The 22,436-nt window shown below is 44.7% G+C and overlaps 1 protein-coding gene across 2 annotated transcripts in view; it reads right to left on the bottom strand.

Annotated features, from left to right (window-relative positions):
• LOC125917047 (ATP-binding cassette sub-family C member 12) overlaps nucleotides 1-22,436 on the bottom strand; it is a 62,250-nt gene that overhangs the window by 17,747 nt on the left and 22,067 nt on the right. The window contains exons 10-18 of one of the 2 annotated variants that reach the window (XM_049623305.1): nucleotides 15,000-15,072; nucleotides 13,083-13,286; nucleotides 9,643-9,777; nucleotides 9,459-9,534; nucleotides 9,304-9,375; nucleotides 6,405-6,494; nucleotides 5,599-5,702; nucleotides 3,451-3,648; nucleotides 2,449-2,675 (exon numbers count right to left, since the gene is read on the bottom strand). In XM_049623305.1, coding sequence (XP_049479262.1) covers nucleotides 2,449-2,675; nucleotides 3,451-3,648; nucleotides 5,599-5,702; nucleotides 6,405-6,494; nucleotides 9,304-9,375; nucleotides 9,459-9,534; nucleotides 9,643-9,777; nucleotides 13,083-13,286; nucleotides 15,000-15,072 — 1,179 coding nt within the window. The remainder of the gene's footprint in view (nucleotides 1-2,448; nucleotides 2,676-3,450; nucleotides 3,649-5,598; nucleotides 5,703-6,404; nucleotides 6,495-9,303; nucleotides 9,376-9,458; nucleotides 9,535-9,642; nucleotides 9,778-13,082; nucleotides 13,287-14,999; nucleotides 15,073-22,436) is intronic. The other variant, XM_049623304.1, reaches the window with a different exon arrangement.

The raw sequence follows: 22,436 nt of genomic DNA, 5'->3' as shown, positions 1-22,436 counted from the left end.
TGTCAACTCCAGTGCATGGTCTTCTGAAGGCATTTTCAAAGGTAATTTTGAATCATAGCCTCAGGAGCTGACTTTAGAACCAAACTCTTCCACAGGGTGATCCTCTCCTGGGTGTTGAAGCTCCAGGACCCTGCAGAGTTCCAGACTACTGCCCACAGGCATGCACATTGGCAGGCTGGCCCATGACAGTGAGTCTAATCTGCCCTCCAGACTCTCATCTAAAACCCAGGGAAGAGGAAAGAAAACTTCATTAGCTCAAAGTTCAAGTGAGTTAGTTGGAAATATTTGGGTGATTCAGTCACAGCCAGCCCTGGTCTGGCCTATCTTTGTAGCAAGAAGTAGGGGTGCAAAGCAGAGAAAAACCTTTTGCTAAGTAAAACAACAGTATAAAACAGGAGAACAGACAGGAACAACGGTCAGACAAACACAGGGATTACAAAAATGAACGCCAAGTCAAGGAGTCCATTTTAAGAAGCGGTGTCCAAGACATGCTTTATCTTTGCAAAGGACTTGCAGAAAGTATTTTACTTGGTCACCACAATAAATCCTTGAGGCTGGACAGTGAGGCCATGTGACCTTTCCTGGAGTCACCAAGGGGACAGTGGGAGACCAAAGAGAGAGCCCAGGGCTCCAGTTCCCAAGGTCACACCAGCTCCTGCACAGAAGCCAAGGATGCAGAATCCACCTCTCCAGCCCTGATGCACCCCTGTACCCTCCTTTCCCACTATCTGTTGGCACCATCTATGGACTTGACCCACGAACTTGAAATATCCAACAGTGAGCCCACAATCTTGATTACCCAAATCACTCCCTTCCCAGATCACCTTCACATCGCTCTTCACATCGCTCCCCATCTTGGATCCATCCTTGGCATTTCCCATTCCCCAACCCCAAAGACCATCTCAGAAATGATTCATAAATCTTTTCTGTCCCCACTGCTGCCACTTGTCTCAACTCTCATTCAGACCCTACATTTCAAGAGTCTCTCATCCCATAGCCCTGTCCTGATCTTTCCATAGCTCCATCCATCCTCCACACTGGCCAAAATGATATTTCTAAAAACTCAGCTCTGAGCATGGTGTCCCTGGATGAAAACAACCTTGCTTATGGGTAGAGGCAGGTCTAGGATTTGGGAGCTGAATCCCTTACAACTAGGGGACCCTCTTTAAGACCCTCAGCATCCAACCCAAGACTTTGTGCATCTAGGAGTGGAATAAACATATTGCTGAATTTTATGGAAACATTTCTATAACACTGTGTAGTTGACTCTTGAACAATGCAAGGGATGGGGCATCAACCCCCACCCCACCCCGTGCAATTGAAAATCTGCTTATAACAATTTTGACTCCCCCAAAACTTAACTACTAATAGTCTACTGTTGACTAGATGCCTTACTGATAACATAAACAGTTGATTAACACATATTTTATATGTATTATATACTATATTCTTACTATAAAGTAAGATAAAGAAGAGAAAGGGTTATTTAAAAAATCATTAGGAAGAGAAAATACATTTATAATAAGGTACTGTATATATATATATATATATATATATATATATATATATATATATATAAAGAATCCACATATAAGTGGACCTGTGTGGTTCAAACCCATGTTGTTCAAGGGTCAACTGTATTCCCTTTCTAATTTGTAAGCCACTTATAGCTCTACAGTCTCATTTGATCCTCACAAGACTCCCCTGGCACAGGTGAGATGTATATTTTAATGGTTACCTTTAGGGATGAAGACACAAGCTTGCAGTATTTCTCTGGCTTCCCCAGGGTCTTCCAGCTAGTTTTGCAGGAGGGCTGGGGCTCTGGCAAATTTCTCTGATTTCCAAGCCTTTGGCCTTACACAATACCCACCACGCTGCCTGCTGAGAACTCCAACTCTCTCCAGGAACAGGGAGGAGCTGGGTTCCTTGAAGGCTGGGGTCAATCCACCCTCCTGCTTCCCTCCAACGTGGGTGAGGAAGTGGAAATGAGGCACAGCCTCAGTAGGACTCCCCAGTGCCTAGCTGCCTGAGGCCTTTCTATATCCATATCAGTGATTAGGGTGGGGGCTAGTTCCCAAAGCTCAGAGTGACTAAGGACTGGTCTTACCTCTCTTCTCCAGCAGCAGGACGCCAGAGAGAGCCCCATGGTCAAGAGCATAACAGCAGACAACAAGCATGGTTACTAGTTTCCTCGCCTAGGACCACAGACTTAACCTCCCCATTCATGCCCACCTCTCAGAGTTGCTCTGAGACTAAAATGTCAGATGTATGCAAGACCACTGAGCATAGCACCTGGCATTTCATCACCACTAAAAATCAATATGATCCTCCCCATTCAGAGAAGATAGCAGGGACTCAGCATCACCTGACACTACCCAGTCATTGTGCAGAGTTAACCAAATATGTCAAGATTTCATGTGCTCCTTTTTAAATAGTGCATTGACCTACCATAAAAGAATGAAGAAGCCAACAGCAAGGCCAGCCAGGACTAAAAGGACAGCAGGAAACACAGCAGCCAATATCACAAGAATAAACAGCACCATAAAAAATTGCTGCAGAAAGTTCTCCGCGTGAAATGGAAGTCTCACATCCAGCTCATCCATATCCTTGGAAAAACGGTTCATTAGCCTGCCAGTGGGAGTCGTGTCAAAGAAGCTCATTGGGCTCTTTAAGATCTGTGGATAAAGTAGGAGAGTCCACATTGAGGTGTGAGTTTAGTAAAGCCTGGCCACTCTGCTGGGGCTGGGATATTTTGAGCAGCCTGAGCATTTTTCCAGGGCCCAACCCAGTTTACCAGGCCATCCTGGGAAGGTGAGGATGCTCCCCATTCTTGTGGCCCCCATGAATGAGAGGGATTGTGGGAAAGATTCAGCCTCAGTGTGGAACCCCAGGGAAAGCCCCTGAAGATTGGGCCTCCCTCCAAGCCTGGGATGCAGCCTGGGGTACCTCTGGAGGAGGGTGGGATTTTGTGCTCTGGAGCAATAAAAAGTCAAGTGCCCCTGTGTCTGTCTGCCCTCAAATTATGAGCCACACCTCTGGGCTCTGTCCAGGGCCCTGGCAATAGTGGCTGATGCCTACTGCTGCAGTGGAATGAGAAGGCAGCCAGAAGGACTTCTTAAGGCCCTCAGTGTACTCAGGGGTCTTTGGAGCTAGAGATGTCCTGTTGGCCTGTACATGTCTGTTCCAATGCAGTGCTCTCAGGAGAACCTTCCTGACCACATTTGCCTCCACCCCTAGTTTAGCCTGAGGGCTCATGACACATTCCCTCAGTCCCTGGAGTTGCCTTCACAGTTGATAGTACATATTAGGAAGCTTCCCAGACATCACTGTAAGCATCTTGAGCATCATGTCTGTCCCCAGAGCCCAGCTCAGTACCTGATGTATCATAGGTGCTCAATAAAAGCTATTGACTGAAAAACTGGATTCGTTTGCAGGCCCTGAGAGCAGTACCTTGTCAAACACTTGGTCGTGTAATGAGCAGGATGCCATCAGTGTGGTCTTGGTGAAGGTGAAGCCTTTGATGATACTAAACATCAGTACAGACACCATACTCCCTGCGTATACCCACTGGTACACATGCTGCCCAGTGTCTGCCAGGACTGCGCCAATCTCACATGCACTCTTGTTGCCCTGGGGTCCACAGGTCATCTTTGGAGAAAAACAGAAGAAGCACCAAGAATTGGTAAACTGTCAGGAAAATGGGAATTTCCCAGAGGATCCTTCCAGAGAGAAGAAATTAAAAAGGGGTACATAATTGCTAAGAAATCAGGTCACTTCCCTCTGAGGGCCTCGGAACTTTGCATGGGTCCTCCTGTTGGGTGGTCAGCCCCCAAGGGGTACCTGATTTATAAGTCTCAGCACAGTCAGTGGGAAAAGCAAAACAGACAAACCAGGCAGGCACAGCAGACAGATAGTTTCTGTCCCAGAAGCTAGCTACACCTCAGGAGACAAGAGGTGATATTGGGCCAGGAAGATTACAGAAGCACAGGAACTCTGGATGCCAAGAGGCTAGCTGAACAGCCCTCAGGCAGCCCATACAGGACAGGGTATCAGGAACCTGCCTGGCAGAAGCCACCAGACCTTTAGGGATTTGTGGGGGGTCTCTCTGTAGGGTGGACCAGCTCCACAACCCCCTCCCTTTCCTTTCCTTAAGGGGCACCTTGGAAGGCATTGGTCCACTTCCCTGAAGTCTCTGGTGGGGAGGAGGGAGACTGGTGAACCACAGGACTCTAGGAAAATTCAAGAAGACCACATGCAGCTCCATCCTGCTGGGGGTGGGGGGCGTAGAACACACATTTTTGCTAACATTTCTAGGGAGAAGCCATCTCTTCCTCCCGAGAAATTGGCAGTTCCATTTTTCTCTGAGCCATGTGCTGAAAGTCAAGACTGCCTTTGGGGAGCAAACAAGCATCTTTCTTCTAAATGCCATTTTGCTGATTACAGCAATAGCGGAAATGTAAACCAGAGGTGACAGCTGATGGATGAACACCCATAAAAGCAAAAGCATCCCTAGGGAGCTAATTGATGAAAGGCCCAGCTTGAACTGAGGAGTCTTCACTATGCATCAGGTTGTGCCCACAGTGTCTGGGGGGGCCAGGCAAACACCTGGGTCTGCCATCACTGCTGCATGCTCAATTAGCCAATGGCGCTGGCTCACTGAGGAAGCACCACACCTAGGAGGAGGTTCCATCCAGACCAGAAACCTTGAGCTCTTCATGAGCCAGTGAGGATCTGGGGGAATATTCCAGAGATGGCTCTCTTCCTGCACAGTGCAGGGCACCCACTGGCTTCTCCCCTTGGGAATGACCCCAGGAAGCTGTGCCAACCTCCGGGAGAGCTGTAGTGACTTCTCCCCTGCCTATGTCTCCCCAATGCCTTCTCACTTTGGTTGTCATAGCAACAGCACTATACCAAAATGTAAACTTGGAGGATGCACCCACAGCATTCCCAGGGGCTCCAGGAAAGCTTAGAAGCCATCGGCCAAAAGCTAGGAGAGTTTTTAGCAAGCTCCAGCAAGAGCAGACTTATCAGTCCTTCCCAGGTGGGGCTGCGGTCTAGAGAAGAGCCTTGGGTGGCAGATACCCAGTGTCTCAGAAAGATACACGGTGCTTCTGCAGCACAACCAGGGACTAAATCTGGCTTTTGCATATCCCATTCCTGTAGAGGGACTTTGGAGAGCAGAAAGAGAAGGAACACTCAGACACCCACAGTGTCAACAATAAGATGCCAGTATATGTTCAGAGGCAGGAAGGTTAAAGTCCATGTTAGGTTTCCCTGGGCCCCTCCAGGGCCTCCTGAGAGGTGCCTCACAGTGGAGGCTGCAAGACTGACTCTGTCCTACACAGGCATGACTCCACAGACATGCTGAGTTTGCCTGGCACAACCACAATCTTCTTAGCTAATCCTTTAAAATCTGAAGGTGGCACAGAGAAATCCAGATGCCCTGCTTGTCTTGAAAAATCAAAGGGGATTTCAGGACTTGAATTGTGTAGGCAGCTGATCTCAACTTCATGGAAAGGGGCAGTGGCAGGCTCATTGTGTGTGTTCCTACTATCCATCAACTGACTCAACATTCCCCAAGGCCAAAGGGAAACTCACCTGTGAGCCCTTGTCTAGCCAGAGACCCAGCCACCAATTGCTGAAGACAGAGCTACCGATCATCAGGAGGAAGAGGGACACCACAAAGAGAGAGAGAAGGTACCCTACAAGAGGAGGGGAGAGGTCCAGAGAGTTACAGAGGAGGAGTCTGCTGTGGGTCCAACCCTGATGGGAAATTCAAAGCCTGCAGGAACAGGGTCCCCGCCCCTGGGAACCACCTTCCAGGCTACTACCACAAGTCTGGGTGTTGAGACCCTGAACCCCAATGGGGACGTGTGTTCTACCTGGTTGGAAAATGGGTCCAAATTGCCAATATATTGACAAAAACCACCAAATGCACCTTAATAGAAGCAACTTGATATTCTTCAAACAAACAAACAAATAAAAAAACCGTCTTGCTGGGGAGAGACAAGAAATAAAAGTTTAAGGTATTTGCACACTGAGATGGGAATCTTGCACCGAAGGCAGGCTATGAGCGGATGGCTGCTGTACTCAGTCATGAGGCAGCGAGGTGCGGAAGAACCATGGCTGGTTCATGCTGCTGTTCATTCAGTTTCAATAAATAGCATCTGGCAGCTTTAATGGAGATAAAGGGTGATTCCATTTAAAAGGCTGTATTATCAGACTTCAGATTTTTAGGCCCGGGGAGGAGGAGATGGGGGGAAGTGGGGAATAAAAGCATTGACAAATGGGTCCAGCATAAAAGGAGTAATTGTCAAGGAAATTATAAAATGTGAACCCAACAGTTTGAGGACGGTTTTTTTTAATGCAAATTAAATCAAGAAACCCGTTGTTTTATATCAAACCTCCAGAAGCCTTAATGTACGTGTGATACGTTTTCCAGGTCACGGTTCCTTCCTGAGGGGATTCAGTCTGGACGAGCTGGTGCAGAGGAACTACAGAGACAGACACAAGTCCTGTGTCACCTGCTGGTAGGGCAGGAGCCCAGAGGGGCAGGCACACCTCTCCTGCATACCCCACACCACCATCAGAAGGGGCGGCAGTTCCACCCCCTCCTTCCATTTATCCTATGCTTTGAAATTCCCAACACACTTTTTCTTGTGTTATTTTCTCATCACAGCCCTGTAAGACAAGTGGCTTTCAATCTTTCAAGAAATGTTTATTAAGCACCTACTATGTGCTCAGCCTTGGGATATGGATTGCTGTGGTCTAGTTCTCCAGAAGCTGTTTCTAAGAAGAGGGTATGAGTGCATGCAGCTTATTCAGGAGCTTGAGGGAGTAGGAAAGGGAAGGAAAGGCAGCAACAAAAAGGCATCTCACCAAGGGATCACCAAGCCAGAGATCCCTGTGGACAACTGGAGCTTAATCTCATGTAGAGAAATGTCAGAGCCAGTGTGGAGCAGGCTTTTCACCTGACCAGAGGGATCTGGGATATTTCTACAACTCCCATTGGCCACTGGATGAGGGCTCCTCCCTGCAGGGGGGTTAATTTGCCAGCACTTCTAGCTTGACCTGAGGCTGGCAGTTTCCAGAGAGAGCCCCTGGGCAAAGGAATACAGCTGGGAGTCAGGCTACATGCGCTGAAGTGCTAAAGGCACCCACAGCAGTTACTGCAGGGTGACCAGGAACCAGGTGGCTCTTGTCTTCTCAAAGCTCACGCCTCAAAGAAGAAACCCAGGGCATCTCCTTGGTCAGCCACTGCATGGGCTCCTGATTCCATCCATGTGGCTGCCCCAAGTCCTCTCCACTTTCCAAAGGGAAAGGAAAATGACCATCAAATTCTCATGGAAACCACATCCAGAGGTATACGGATGTTTGGCTAAACATCCAGCAGTCAGAACCGAGTACTCATCCCATTCTTCTTCTTCATAGAGAAGCATGAAAATGCCAGCTCCAAAGCAGAATCCTACACCATACATAGCTTTTATAAACAGAGATAAATAGAGCTAGACCCGAGGCTGCCCCTGCACACAGACCCACTGCATCTTGTTCTGAGAGGGATAGCTGTCACACCTCAAATGTGCCTCCATGAATAAAGCTACTATTGTACCCTCTGCCTGGGAACCTTTGTGCTTCTTTGAAATGTTCAGCCTGACTTTCGTTGTGTTTCTCCCCGGGCCTGTAAAATGAGATGCCCAGGTGGGTTGGCAGAGCATAACGAACAGCATCCTGGAGCACAAAAGGAACTGGTCAAATCCCCTTGCAGCCTGCCAGCCCAGCCTGGAATGTTGCTGATTCTCTGTTCACCTTGCTGTGCTTTAAAAAATGCCCTGATGCCAGGCATGCTGGGCACTGCCACCTTTAACTGGCTCCTTTCCTATAACTTTCAGAGCATTTCACATGTTCGATTTCCCCTCCAGAGAAGGGGGATGAGAAAGAAAAGAGGAGCAGGATTTACTCTGGTCACAGGAGCTCACATCCTGGGCAGCCTGGAGCTTTCCTGAGAAGGCACGAAAGAGATGGCAAGTACCTCACTTCAGCCTTGGCAGCCTCCAGAGCGATAAAAATATGCTGTCTTTCCAAACATGCATGCATTTGTCACAAGCACCATTAATGGTGCCAAATTTCAATTCAAAGACTCACATTTTTTTTCACATTTTAACATCTCTGAAATCAGGATGTGCCTTCCATTCTGTAGTATGCCATATCATCTAATTGGCAAAGATTTTTCTTTCTAAGTGGTACATAAAACGATGGTGATCTTAAAATGGATGGTATCTTAAACTTGATTAAATACACTGAGGGGTTTTTTTCCAGCTACACATTATTGAGGAACAGAGCTCTAACTTGGAAAGCCACCTCATTATGGGCACTTTGAGGAAAGAAGTGGTGGATCTAGACCCCTGTCTGCTTGGTGCCCAGCCCTGGGCAGCGCACCCGGTAGATGCTCAACAAGTGTTGAATGGATGCAGGGTGGGGATGAGAAGAGGCAGCCTGACGATACCCTCACCATGCTTATCTCCCACATCTCTCCTCTCTTTCTTCCCAGAATTCCATCCTGCCCTCAACTCCAAATCCCCCCAGCCCCCACCTTCTTATGACAGTGACCCCGGAAAACTCTGGGGACCAGTCCCCAGGTTTTCCCCTCTGTAAGGCCCTCCCTGACTTGTTATGTCCACCCCAAATCCCCATTACCCTGAGTCCAGTTCCTCTGATTATCCCCTTTCCTGTGACCCCCACCAGACCATAAGGTCTTGAGACAAGGGGCATATTTTTGTCCACACAGACTAACATGGTGCCCAGCACAGAGAAGAATACTTAGTCCTAATCTTTTCACGGCTGCAAAATCCTTTCTCAATGCTTCCCATAAAGAGTGTGAAACAGCTCCTATGTGTGTTTTGCCTTTAATCAATCTATGTGCTGTGCTTTGACCTTTCTAACTAATAACAGTAATAACTACTCTTGAGGGTTACTGTATGTCAGGCACTGGGCTAATCATTTTATCTGCAGTTTCTCATGTAATCTTTGTAAGAACCAGGAGTTGGTAGTATTATTTTCCCATTCTATGGATTAAGAAACTAAGGTTCAGAGTGGCCAAGTGTCTTGCACAAACTCATAAAACTAGTAATTGGTTGAGTCAGAGTTTGGACTCAGGCAGTTGAACCCCTAGGCTCACATGATGGTAAACTGTATAATCCTAGCTGCCCAAAAGGACATACACTGTGCCCACATTTCTCTATCAAGAATGGTGGATGCTCACCCAATATTTACGACTATGTAACTGAGGGAACGAATAGCAAATACCTTTTATGTCTACAAATTCTGAGTCCGTTTCAGGTTCTTTTTCTTCATCTTTCCCATCTCCTGGATCCAAAACTAGGGTGAGAAATAAAGAGAGATCTGTGTCTGCTCATGAGCCACGGGCAATAAGAGAAGAGCGTTTCGAACTCAGATTGTACCAGCATCTCCATCTCTCTCAGTGGGGCTCTCCTTAAGGGCTTCCACCATGGCTGTATTGTAAATGTGCTCAGGATCCTGGAGACAAAATGACATACCTTCTGAAAGCTAAATGACAGGACTTCTCCCAGGCTGGAGACTGCAAAGGAGGGACCCCATCTCTTGCACCCCAGTACAAAGAGTTACCTTGAATTGCAACCCTCGGAGGTTGTGAATCAGCTTTGCATAGCACCCTCTCTCCTCCATTAACTCCTTGTGGGTTCCCTTTTCACAAATCTCTCCATCTTCTAACAAAATGACTTCGTCACAAGACTCCAAGAACTGCAGAGATATTAAAGTGACCTATAGTGAACTTCTGCCTGGTAAGAGAAGAGTGTGGTGCCAAACTCCCATCCAGTGGTGTTCCAAGTTCCTCTAGTGCAGAGGTTATCAACCTTGGCACTATTGGCACTGAGGGCCAGATGATTCTTTGTTGTTGGGGCAGAACGGGGGGGCTGTCTTGTGCATAGTAAGATATTTAGCAGCCTCCCTGCTCTCTAACCCACTAGATGCCAATAGCACCCCCATCCCAGTTGTGACAAGCAAAAATGTTTCCAGATATTGACAAATGCCCTCTAAATGGCAAAATGGCCCCCAGTTGAGAAGCACTGATCTAGTGAACACTGGTGTCACAAGTACAAAGGGAGCCTCTGGTTGTCACTATGATGCACATTGACTCTTCCTTTCCTACTGTTCCCTAAATGAGCTGCCTTGCTAAGAAATCAGATCGGGGAGCAGGAGAATTTGGAATATAAAATTGACAAGTTACTGCAAGACGAAGTTTGGTGGAAAGGGGAAATGTGACCCCAGCAACAGCCTTACTCTGCTGCTATAAAGTTACAAGCCCACCTCATCATCCTCATCTAGCCCACAAGAAGCAGAACATGGAGCAGTTCCCGGCCACCAAGCCATACCCCCTGGCCTCAGGAATTTACACCAGATTTATCTGTACAATAAAAATATAACTACATTTAATATGGCATCCCACATTTTTTGCCCAAAGCACTTCTATTTTCCTGGTTTGAGTTCCCTTCATTTGCATATCACTCTTGAAATCAAAGAGTTCTGCTAAAAGGGGTTTCCTCCCATTTGGAGTGAGGGTCAGGTCAACCCATCTAAGATCAGAAAGTCCCTCATACAGGGGCAAGATGCTATGAGATTTAAGACAGTTTTGCCCAAAGAAGCCTTTGCAATATAGGCCAGAAGTCTTTCCCTGTACCCAGGATCTACCCATGGTCAAATCAGCTTTTCATGTACTTGATTAGAAGCTTGAGAGAAGTGGCTACATTTGGTCATTGCTCTCCCCATTGGGTGTTGGGGAAATGGGGAAGGTGCTCAAAAGGCCAAATGACAGCCATTCTGACAGCTTGCACAGCTCCAGCCTTTCTGCCTCCCTTGGACTAATGACTCAGCTTCTTGTCCACTTTCCCAGACAGCCAAAGCAGGAACAGACTGGCTTTTAATGTCCAGTTGAGACTCTCTCTGAGAGGTTCTTTTTCCTGAAAATAACATCTAGCCTTTATACAGCATCTTCTTACCTTTCAAAGCCTGATCTTGTTTTGTCTCTTATCTCTCAATCTCCCACAAGCCAGTAAGGAAGTGGCAGCTTTGTTACCAGTCCATTCTCCAGATATGGAAATTGAGACATTGGTATGGGGCCTGCAACAGCCCCAAAGCCTTTTCTACCTGTGAGGGCCCACATTGCAGCCAAGGGAGCTCCTGGTGAAGGTCCTCTGGCTAGTGAGCACCCTCCCTCCCCAGTTCACACCAGTGAGATCCTGCATGATTTGAGCAGTTTTGTTCTGCAAACTCACAAAATCTGACCCTGGGTTAGATTTCAGTGGCAACCGCAGCTCTTATTTCATTTGTTTCCTCAAGTAGAAGAACAATTGTCCAGCCCAAGCCCTGGGAAGCGTCCAGATTGGCTATGGGCCCAAAAGTAAAAGCAGCAGAGAAATGTTCTAGAAAACCCAGGGGCTCTGGTTCAGGGGCTCTGAGCCCCCTCTTCCCTAACAATGGACAGCTGGACTGAGACTCCAGTGCCATCTTGTGGATGCTTGCATTTTTCAACACTCAAAAAGTGAGGGACAATGACCTTGGAGAAAGGTAGACTCTTTGAGGAGACTAAGGCCTGGGGAAAAGATATTTCTTGCCTGGGGTCATGCTATTAGTCATCAAGGTTCAAAGACTCCAACAGTCTGATGTGATGACTCCCCAGTCAGAACTCCTACAAGGACAGCCATGGCCCACATTTGTCAGGGGCCACAAGTCCCCCTCCAGATACCCAGAACCCCTCAGGAAGACAGCCCTCCCCACTACAGGTGGTCTCCAAGAATTGGACCTTCACAGTGCAGAGCTGTGGTTACAACATTTAGCACCCTGGCTGGGTGAGACCCCATTTCCACTGGCCTCATGGGGGTCCAGAAGAAATCCAACCTTCTCTTCCACTCTGACGACTGGCCAGCTGAGGAACTTGTCTGTACCAGCTCCACTGGATGCTTCCCAGAGGTGATTGAGCCCACTCAGAGGGAACCCAAAATTCAGATGCTTGGAGTTTATTCTGAGAACTCCAATCCTCAGCAAAGAGGCTGGAAGCAGAGCTACAGCAATGGGAAGAAACAGTTTTCCTAGGTCTTTAAAAAATTTCCCTCTTCTCAAGCTGGCCCTTCTAGACACTGATAGAAGATCTTAGAAAATTTGGCCAGAACATCCTGTAGCCATGGAAACCTCATTTGCCTCCCCCTTCCCTAGGTTGACTTACCCATGCAAAGGCCATGAGGTCTGCTTCTTACCCCCAGACCAGGCCCCTGTTGAACATTTTCCCCATAGGTGGTAGGAGAGGAAAGAACAGGATTTCTGCTCCAACAGTCCTCTCAATGTAGGTCACTCCTGTGGGATCTCTCCTCCAGCAGGAGATGTACACATGTATATACACACAGATATACACGAACATACCACACACCTCTAGGGGCTCACTGTGGAGAGGAAGAGTCAGGGGGAAATCTGGTTTGTCTCAGAGTGGAGGGGAGTTTTGGATTCCTTTGATTCATCAAGGCATTCATAACCCTCGATGAAGTTGACATTGTGAGAACTTTCCCCAACCTGCCAAGCCATTCAAGGCAAGCTCAGTAACCCCTCAGCAAGATTCATGTTCCTAAGCCTGAGAGAGTGGCTCTGAGCAAGGAGAAGAGTCTTGCCTTAGCCCGAAAGTCCTGGTCTCCAGCCTTTCCCCCTGGTTAGTGATACCAGGGACATCTGGGCCCCCTATCCCACTCCCAGGACCTCCTGGCCTGGTCCACTGCTCCTGGAGAATCTACCTTCTAGTAAAGAAAGGTCTCAGCCCCACTGAATCCAAAGTTAGGACCAATAGGAGCCATGCACAGAGAGGATCAGGCAGGGCTATATGAAAGATGGGATGGCTTGGGAGAATCATGAATGTAACCTACACACCTTGCTCCCTCCCTGACCCTGTCCAGGTGAAGACAACCTCGGATGGGAGAGGCAGGTTTAGGCAGAAGAGAAGACTCTGTGAGCATTAGGTGCCACACCCATCCTATGGCCTCATGGATCCTGCCAGTCCCAGTCACCTGCAGCTGGTGGGTCACCAGAACGATGGTCTTCCCGCTGAGCGTCTTCTTGATGCACTCCTCAAAGACATACTTCCCCACGTGGGCATCCACTGCTGACAGGGGGTCATCCAGCAAGTAGATTTCATGGTTCGAGTAGACAGCACGGGCCAGACTGATCCTCTGCCTCTGTCCCCCAGAGAGGTTGAGGCCCCGCTCCCCAATCTGTAGACAGGAGCAATACTACTGCCCATCTCTAGGTTCCAACCCCACCCTGCAGTCCTCAGGGAGCAAGAACTTCTTGAAGCTTCGCAAGACTCTTCTGATCATTACTATGTCCCAGCTCATCCACCCCTTATAAGGACCCTGGACTGCATCATATGCCTTGGGAAGTAGAATATTTGCTTCTGCAGAAAGCCTGGTGGACGGTGGCAACTAGGGGAAAAACTCGTTCCAATGTTGAGTGGGGGGGACCTAGCTTACAACAGCCCCATTCCGGTGCATATACCATAGGGAGGGGCTATGTCTTGACCACTAACACCAAAGGGAACTGTTGAGCAGAAAGATCTGGGAGAGTGGACAGGTGAACAGGAGGGAGAAGAGGTTGGGAGCAGATGGACAAGGGGGGTCTCTATTTGCTTGCTTGTGGATCAACTCCCAACCCCCACTAGGATTTCTAAGCTCTACAAAGGCAGAAGGCATGTCTACCTTGTTCATCACTATATCTGTAAGGCCTGGCACCACACCTGACCCAGAGCAGGCACTCATTGAGTATTTGTAGAAGAGATGAAAAGGTAGATAGTCTACTATAGGTTATTCTGTCCAACTGACCCCAAAGTGAACCCCCATTATATTCAGCCAGGCATTGGGTTGAGCACTGGGGAAAGACATATGAAGCTGGACCAAAAAAGTCTCCCATCTACTGTGAGCTCACATATTAGCAGAAAGTGGAGGCCTGGTCAGTTACACACATAATAATGGTGCAAAGCAGGATTTAACAAATGCCAACTGAGAAGCATAAGCCAAGTATTCTGGGGCAAATTACATCAGTCCACAAGATTCAAGAAAGGGAAGTCTCCCCCTCCAGGGGGTGGATTTGGGGTTAGAACTCAAAGGGTGGTAACAATAGCAAAAACAGAGGTCTGAAAGCTAGAAGGCAAGTGCACACTTAGGTGGGCAGGTAGGGATGAGTAGAAGCAAACCCTGGGAAGGTGGGCCAGGACTGCAGCAAGAGAGGTCCTGAATGCCAGGCCAGGATGGCTGTGGTGACCATTTCCTTGACACAGGCACATTAAGGGCACCAGCAGAGAAAGGCAATGTGTTCCAAACTGGTCTTTCTTCAAGATGCTTTAGCTCTCTGGTATCCTTTAGGGGGTTGGCAAAGTGTGGAGACTAAGCAGAGGACACACTGGGATCGGGAGACAGGAAGATGGCACAGTGACTTCTCCCCACCCAAGTCACCCGAGTTGGCAGACTCCACCAAGGACGCAGGCAGCTCTTGGGACAAGCAGCTGGGAGTAATGTTTGGAGGGCAGAGAAAATGAGGCAAGAAGGGGCCCTTGAGACTCCAGCCACAATGCAGCACCCCTGGACCTCTGTCTTTAGAGGACAGAGCCAGCCCATGAGATAAGGAAGCAGCTTCCAACAGAAACATTTTCTAAGATAATAGGCAGACTGGGAATGGCCCCAGGAGTTACAATGCTGAACCCAACACAGGTGGAGTTGGTACCACATCCATTGTAATAATCCCCCAAGAATAAAACAAGATGGAGAATTCAGGATGGTAGAACCTGGCTGGTCCCACATTTCTTAGGACCTTTCTGTCCTCCAGGGCATCTAAATGTGGATGGAACTGGGGCCTGTCAGCCTCCCCCTTTCCACCTGGGCAGCCATGCTGCCATGCCACTGCAGTGGAGCTGAGCTCCCAGCTCTGCTCACCTCAGTCAGGTCTCCATAAGGAAGGTTGCTCAGGTCCTTCTGGAGGGCACAGACACGAACCGTGTGCTGATACCTGTGGACAGAAATTTCAGTGTGATGACAAAAGACACAATTTCTTCCCTGGGTTGCCTGGAAAGGCATTGCTGGTGTCAATGGGGTAAGGCAGGGAGGTGGCCAGTTGCTTCATCTTTGATGTCCCAAGGACAGTTTCCCCTTGACTCATAGGCATCCCCACACTCCTTATGTGGAGTTGAGTCAGGGATGGCCCCTCCCCTCACAGGCTTCCTGCCTTGAGGGGAAGATGACATCAATGCACATGGAACCTCTGAAAAACAAAACTGGGGGCACCAACTGCTAGCACTGCTCTTGGGAGTCAGAGAAGGGAGTGACAAGTGTGGGCTAAGAGATGTGTGTTGGTGGAGGGTATAATAGCAGGATGTTGGGGTGATTACTAATGATGATTCTGACATCTGTGCCAAGATGGTCCTCTATCCACCAGTAACTCCTACAAGGTTGGAGAAAGCAACCTTTCTCCACCTGAGACACTTTTGGACACTGGGCACAGAGAATGCTGCTTGAGGAGCAGAGAGGCCAAGCAGGAATAAGATCTCAGTTCCTTAGACCTCCCAGCCCTTTGGAATATCCTTCAGCATTGTGCACTTTCTAGCCCTGGTCCAGCCTGTAGGGACTCTAATGGGCAAGACCCTAACCAACTCTCAGTAGCCATGATGCTCAGATCAGCCACTCATCCTGCAAAGGACAGGATCCCCCATCATGCTGGGGATCCCATGACCTACTGGGCATGACCCCAGTCCCTCTCCTTGGGGGACTGAGAGCAAGGGATCCAGGAAAGTCAATAAGTTAGTAGGCAGGAACTCAGAGATGTCCAGATCCCAAGCTATGAGAAAATTTCACACCCTCCTCCCTGGGTTTTCTCTGTACCTCATTCCCACTCAGACTGCCCCCACTCTAGATAGAATCTCTCCCAGGGAACCAGAGTACACCACATAGCTTCTTCAGGAACTGGTTCCTGCTCTGAATTCCATGGAGTTCAAGCTCATGCCCTATCCAAGGAGCAGCCAGTTCCAGCCACTGGACCCTAGGTTTCTGTACCACTTGAAAGGCCTCCTGCCTCCACAAAGGTTAATTAGTTGACTAATTGATTTATTGGTTAATTGATATCATTACCATCATCACCATCATTGGGATCCTCTTTCTCAATGCATGACAATGGGAAAGTCTCACAACTCAGACTTTGCAAGACACACCTTCCCAACAAAGGTTACCAGCAAGAGAGTGAGCAGGCAGATCATGAGTAGTTACCCTTCAGCTGGCACACTGGCCCCTGGCAGCACTCAATACCCTGGAGCAGAAGCTGGGCATAGCCCTGAGCATCATGTCCACATGCCACCTTTAGGAGTGGTATACATGGTGGTTAATATCAGGGGCTTTGGCAAGGTAGTAATATTTACATTAGACAAAATAGACTTTAAAGCAAATACTGTAGTAAGAGACAAAGTATTACATAATGATAAATTATGTCAGTATTATAATGATTATAATGGCAAAATATTACATAATGATAAAGGGATCAATCTAACTAGAGGATATAACAATTGTAAATATCTATGTATCCAACATTGGAGCACCTAAATACATAAAGCAAATATTAATGAATATAAAGAGACAAATTGATGGTAATACAATAATAGTAGAAGACTTTAACATCCCATGTACATCAGTGGATAGACCATTCAGGCTGAAAATGAGTAAGAAAACAGTGTCTTTGAATGACACATTAAACCAGATGACCCTCAGAGATATATAAAGAACATTCTATCCAAAAACAACAGAATATACATTCTTTTTGAGTGCACATGAAACATTCTCCAGAATAGATCACATATTAGGCCACAAAACAAGCCTCAATAAATTTTAGAAGACTGAAATCATAGCACACATCTTTTCTAATTACAGCAGGTATAAAACTACCAATCACAAGAAAAAATTCTGGAAAAACACAAATCCGTGGAGTCTAAACAACATGATACTTAACAATCAATGGGTCAATGAAGCAATCAAAGAAGAAATAAAAAAAGCCATGGAGACGAATGAAAATGAAAACACAATGGTTCAAAATCCTTGGGACACAGCAAAAGTAGTTCTAACAGAGAAGTATATAGTGATACAGGCCTTCCTAAAAAGCAATAAAAAACTCAAATGATCTAAACTTATACTTAAAGGAATTAGAAAAAGAAGAACAAAGCCCAAGATGAGTAGAAGGAAGAAAATAATAAAGCTCAGAGGAGAAATAAATGATGTAAAGACTAAAAAAAAACAGGAAAAAATATCAATTAAACCAAAAGCTGATTCTTTGAAGAGATAAACAAAATTGATAAACACTCATCAAGAAAAAGAAATGACCCAAATAATTAAAATCAGAAATGAAAGACGAGAAGTAAAAATGGACACCACAGAAATACAAAAGATTCTAAGAGAATACTATAAAAAATTATATGACAACAAATTGGGCAACCTAGAAGAAATGGATAAATTCCTAGAATTAATTACACAATCTTCCAAACCTGAATCAGGGAGAAATAGAAATTTTTGACAGACCAATTACTAGTAATAAAATTAAATCAGTAATAATATATTTTTTAAAAACTACCAAAACTTAAAGTCCAGGGCCACATGGATTCACAGGTGAATTCTACCAAATATTTAAAGAAGAGTTGATACCTATTCTCCTCAAATTATTCCAAAAAATAGAAGATGAAGGAAAGCTTCCAAATACATTCTATGAAGCTAGCATTACCCTGATACCAAGACCATACAAAGAACACAAAAAAGAGAGGGAGGGAAGGAAGGAGGGAGGTATGGAGGGGGAGAGAGGGGGGAAGGAAGGAAGGAAGGAAGGAAGGAAGGAAGGAGAAAGAAGAAAGAAAGAAAGAAAGAAAGAAAGAAAGAAAGAGAGAGAGAAGGAAGAAAGGCCAATATCCCTGATGAACATAGATGCAAAAATCCTCAAAATATTAGCAAACCCCATTTAACAATACATTAAAACGATCATTCACCACAATCAAGTGGGTTTTATTCTGGGGACACAAGAATGGTTCATTATTTGCAAATCAATAAACATAATACACCACCTCAACAAAATGAAGGCTGAAAATCATATGATCATCTCAATAGATGCAGAAAAAGCATTTGACAAAATCCAGCATCCTTCAGATAAAAACTCCCAAAAAAAGTGGGTTTAGAGGAAATATATATCAACATAATAAAGGCCATATATGAAAAAGTCACACACCAAATATCATACTCAATGGTGAAAAACTGAGAGCTTTTGCTCTAAAATCAGGAACAAGACCAGGATATTTACTTTTGCCACTTTTATTTTACATGGTACTGGAAGTTCTAGCCATAGCAATCAAACAAGGAAAAGAAATAAGAGGCATTCATATTGGCAAAGAAGTTAAACTGTCACTATTTGCAGATGACATGAAACTATACCTGAGAAACTTAACAGGAGACCATGGGGGAGGGGAAGGAAACAAAAAAGTTAGAGAGGGAGGGAGACAAACCATAAGAGACTCTTAAAAACTGAGGGTTGATGGGGGCTGGGAGGGAAGGGAGGGTGGGTGATGGGTATTGAGGAGGGCACCTGTTGGGATGAGCACTGGGTGTTGTATGGAAACCAGTCTGACAATAAATTTTATATTTAAAAAAGAAACTATACATAGAAAATCCTAAAGACCCCACCAAAAAACTACAAGTAACAAATGAATTCCATAAAGTTACAGGATACAAAATTAATACCCAGAAATCAGTAGCATTTCTATAAGCTAATAATGAAGTAGCAGAAAGAGAAATTAAGAAAATAATTCCATTTACAATTGTATGAAAAAATAATAAACTACCTAAGAATAAACTTAACCAAGGAAATGAAAGTTCTGTACTCTGAAAATTATAAAATTCTGATGAAAGAAATTGAAGATGACACAAATAAATGGAAATATACACTGTGCTCATGGATTGGAAGAATTTGAAATGTCCACACTATCCAAACCAATCTAGAGATTCAATGCAATCCCTATCAAAATACCAATAGCATTTTTCACAGAACTAGAACAAATAATACTAAAATTTATATGGGACCACAAAAGACCCCAAGTAGCCAAAGCAACCTTGAGAAAGAAAAAAAAAAGCTGGAGGTATCACAATTCCAGATTTTAAGATATAATACAAAGCTGTAGTAATCAAAACAGTATGGTATTGGCATAACAGTAGACACATAGATAGATCAAAGGAAGAAAATAGAGAGCCCAGAAATAAACACTTGCTTACATGGTCATTAATCAATGACAAAGGAGACAAGAATATTCAACAGGTAAAAGACTGTCTCTTCAATAAATGGTGCTGAATAAACTGGACAGCAACATGTAAAAGAATGAAACTGGACTTTATAACACCATACACAAAAATAAACTCCAAAAGGATTAAAGACCTAAACCTGAGACCTGAAACCATAAAAATCCTAGAAAAGAACACAGGCCATAATTTCTCTGACATTGGCTGTAGCAATATTTTTCTAGGTATGTCTCCTAAGGCAAGGGAAACAAAAGAAAAAATAAATTATTGGGACTCCATCAAAATAAAAGGCTTTTGCACAGTAAAGGAAACCATCAACAAAACAAAAAATGCAGCCTTCTGAATGGGAGAAAGTACTTGCAAATGATATACCCAATAAGGCATTGATATCCAAAATATATAAAAGAACTTCTACAACTCAACACCAAAAAGACCAATCTGATTTTAAAAAAGAGGCAAAGGACCTGAGTAGACATTTTTCCAGAAAAGACATACAGATGACCAAAAGACACATGAAAAGATGCTCAACATCATTATTCATCAGGCAAATCAAAACCACTGAGATATCACCTTAAACCTGTCAGAATGGCTAAAATCAAAAAGGCAAGAAGTAACAAGTGTTGGAAAGGATGTGAAGAAAAAGGAACCCTCATACACTGTTGTTCGGAATTTAAATTGGTACAGTCACTGTGAAAAATAATGTGGAGGCCTCTCAAACATTAAAGATAGAATTACCATGTGATCCAGGGATTCCACTACTGGGTATTTACCCATAGAAAACAAGTACACTAATTTGAAAGATATATGCACACCTATTTTTATTGCATCATTATTTAAAGTAGCCAAAATATCAAAGCAACATACGTATCCATTGATAGATGAATGGAAAAGGAAGATGTGATGGGTGTGATGGGTGTGTGTGTGTGTGTGATGAAATATTACACAGTCTTTAAAAAGGATGACATCATGCCATTTGCAACAACATGGATGGACCTAGAGGTCCATCCTCTAGGTTGGACCTCTAGGTCCATTAAATAAGTCAGACTGAGAAAGACAAACACCATATGATTTCACTCACATGTGCAATTAAAAAAAAACACAAATGATTAGGTTTATTCCTAGGTATTTTATGGTTCTTGGTGCAATTGTAAATGGTGCAGTTTCTTTATTTCTCTTTCTGTTGCTTCATTACTGGTGTATAAAACTGCAACCGATTTATGTACATTGATTTTGTACCCTGTGACTTTGATGAATTAAGGTATCAGTTCTAGCAGTCTTTTGGTGGAGTCTTTCGGATTTTCCATGTAGAGTATCATGTCGTCTGCGAAAAGTGAAAGTTTGACTTCTTTGCCAATTCTGATGCCTTTTATTTCATTGTGTTGTCTGATTGCTGATACTAGGACTTCCAACACTATGTTAAACAACAGTGCTGAGAGTGGACATCCCTGTCATGTTCCTGATCTCAGGAGAGAAGCTCTCAGTTTTTCCCCATTGAGGATTGTATTAGCTGTGAGCTTTTCATATATGGCTTTTATGATGTTTAAGTATGTTCTTTCTATCCCAACTTTCTTTAAGGTTTTTATTAAGAAAGGATGCTGTGTTTTGTCAAATGCTTTTTTTTAATTTAATTTTTTTTTAATTTACATCCAAATTAGTTAGCATATAGTGCAACAATGATTTCAGGAGTAGATTCCTTAGTGCCCCTTACCCATTTAGCGCATACCCCCTCCCACAACCCCTCCAGTAACCCTTGTTTTGTTCTCCATATTTATGAGTCTCTTCTGTTTTGCCCTCCTCCTTGTTTTTATATTATTTTTGTTTCCCTTCCCTTATGTTCATCTGTTATGTCAAATACTCTTTCTGCATCTATTGACAAGATCATATGGATCTTATCCTTTCTTTTATTAATGTGATGTATCACATTGATTGATTTGTGAATATTGAACAGCCCTGCAGCCCAGGAATGAATCCCACTTGATCATAGTGAATAATTCTTTTAATACACTGTTGAATTCGATTTGCTAGTATCTTGTTGAGAATTTTTGCATCCATGTTCATCAGTGATATTGGCCTGTAATTCTCCTTTTTTGTGGGCTCTCTGTCTGGTTTGGGATTCAAGGTAATGCTGGCTTCATAGAATAAGTCCAGAAGTTTTCCTTCCATTTCTATTTTTTTGGAACAGCTAGAGAAGGATAGGTATTAACTCTGCCTTAAATGTCTGGTAGAATTCCCCAGGGAAGCCATCTGGCCCAGGACTCTTATTTGTTGGAAGATTTTTGATAACTGATTCAATTTCTTCACTTCTTATGGGTCTGTTCAAATTTTCTATTTCTTCCCATTTGAGTTTTAAGTGTGTAGCTGTCTACGAATTTGTCCATTTCTTCCAGGTTGTCCAGTTTGTTAGCATATAATTTTTCATAGTATTATCTGAAAATTGCTTATATTTCTGAGGGATTGGTTGTGATAAATCCATTTTCATTCGTGATTTTATCTATTTGGGTCCTCTCTCTTTTCTTTTTGAGAAGTCTGGCTATGGGTTTACCAATTTTGTTTATTTTTTCACAAAACCAACTCTTAGTTTCATTGATTTGTTCTACTGGGGTTTTTTTATTCTATATTATTTATTTCCACTCTGATCTTTATGATTTCACTTCTTATTCTGGCTTTGGGATTTCTTTATTGTTTTGCTTCTAGTTCCTTTTTTTTCAATATATGAAGTTTATTGTCAAATTGGTTTCCATACAACACCCAGTGCTCATCCCAAAAGATGCCCTCCTCAATACCCATCACCCACCCTCCCTTGCCTCTCACCCCCCATCAACCCTCAGCTTGTTCTCAGTTTTTAAGAGTCTCTTATGCTTTGGCTCTCTTCCACTCTAATCTCTTTTTTTTTTCCTTCCCCTCCCCCATGGGTTTCTGTTAAGTTTCTCAGGATCCACATATGAGTGAAACCATATGGTATCTGTCTTTCTCTGTATGGCTTATCTCACTTAGCATCACACTCTCCAGTTCCATCCATGTTGCTACAAAGGGCCATATTTCATTCTTTCTCATTGCCACGTA

This window comes from Panthera uncia, unplaced genomic scaffold (assembly GCF_023721935.1).
Source record: "Panthera uncia isolate 11264 unplaced genomic scaffold, Puncia_PCG_1.0 HiC_scaffold_1427, whole genome shotgun sequence".
In the NCBI taxonomy this organism is placed as follows: domain Eukaryota; kingdom Metazoa; phylum Chordata; class Mammalia; order Carnivora; family Felidae; genus Panthera; species Panthera uncia.
The sequence above is the reverse complement of the archived record's forward strand: the minus strand, read 5'-3'. Positions and strand labels throughout refer to the sequence as shown.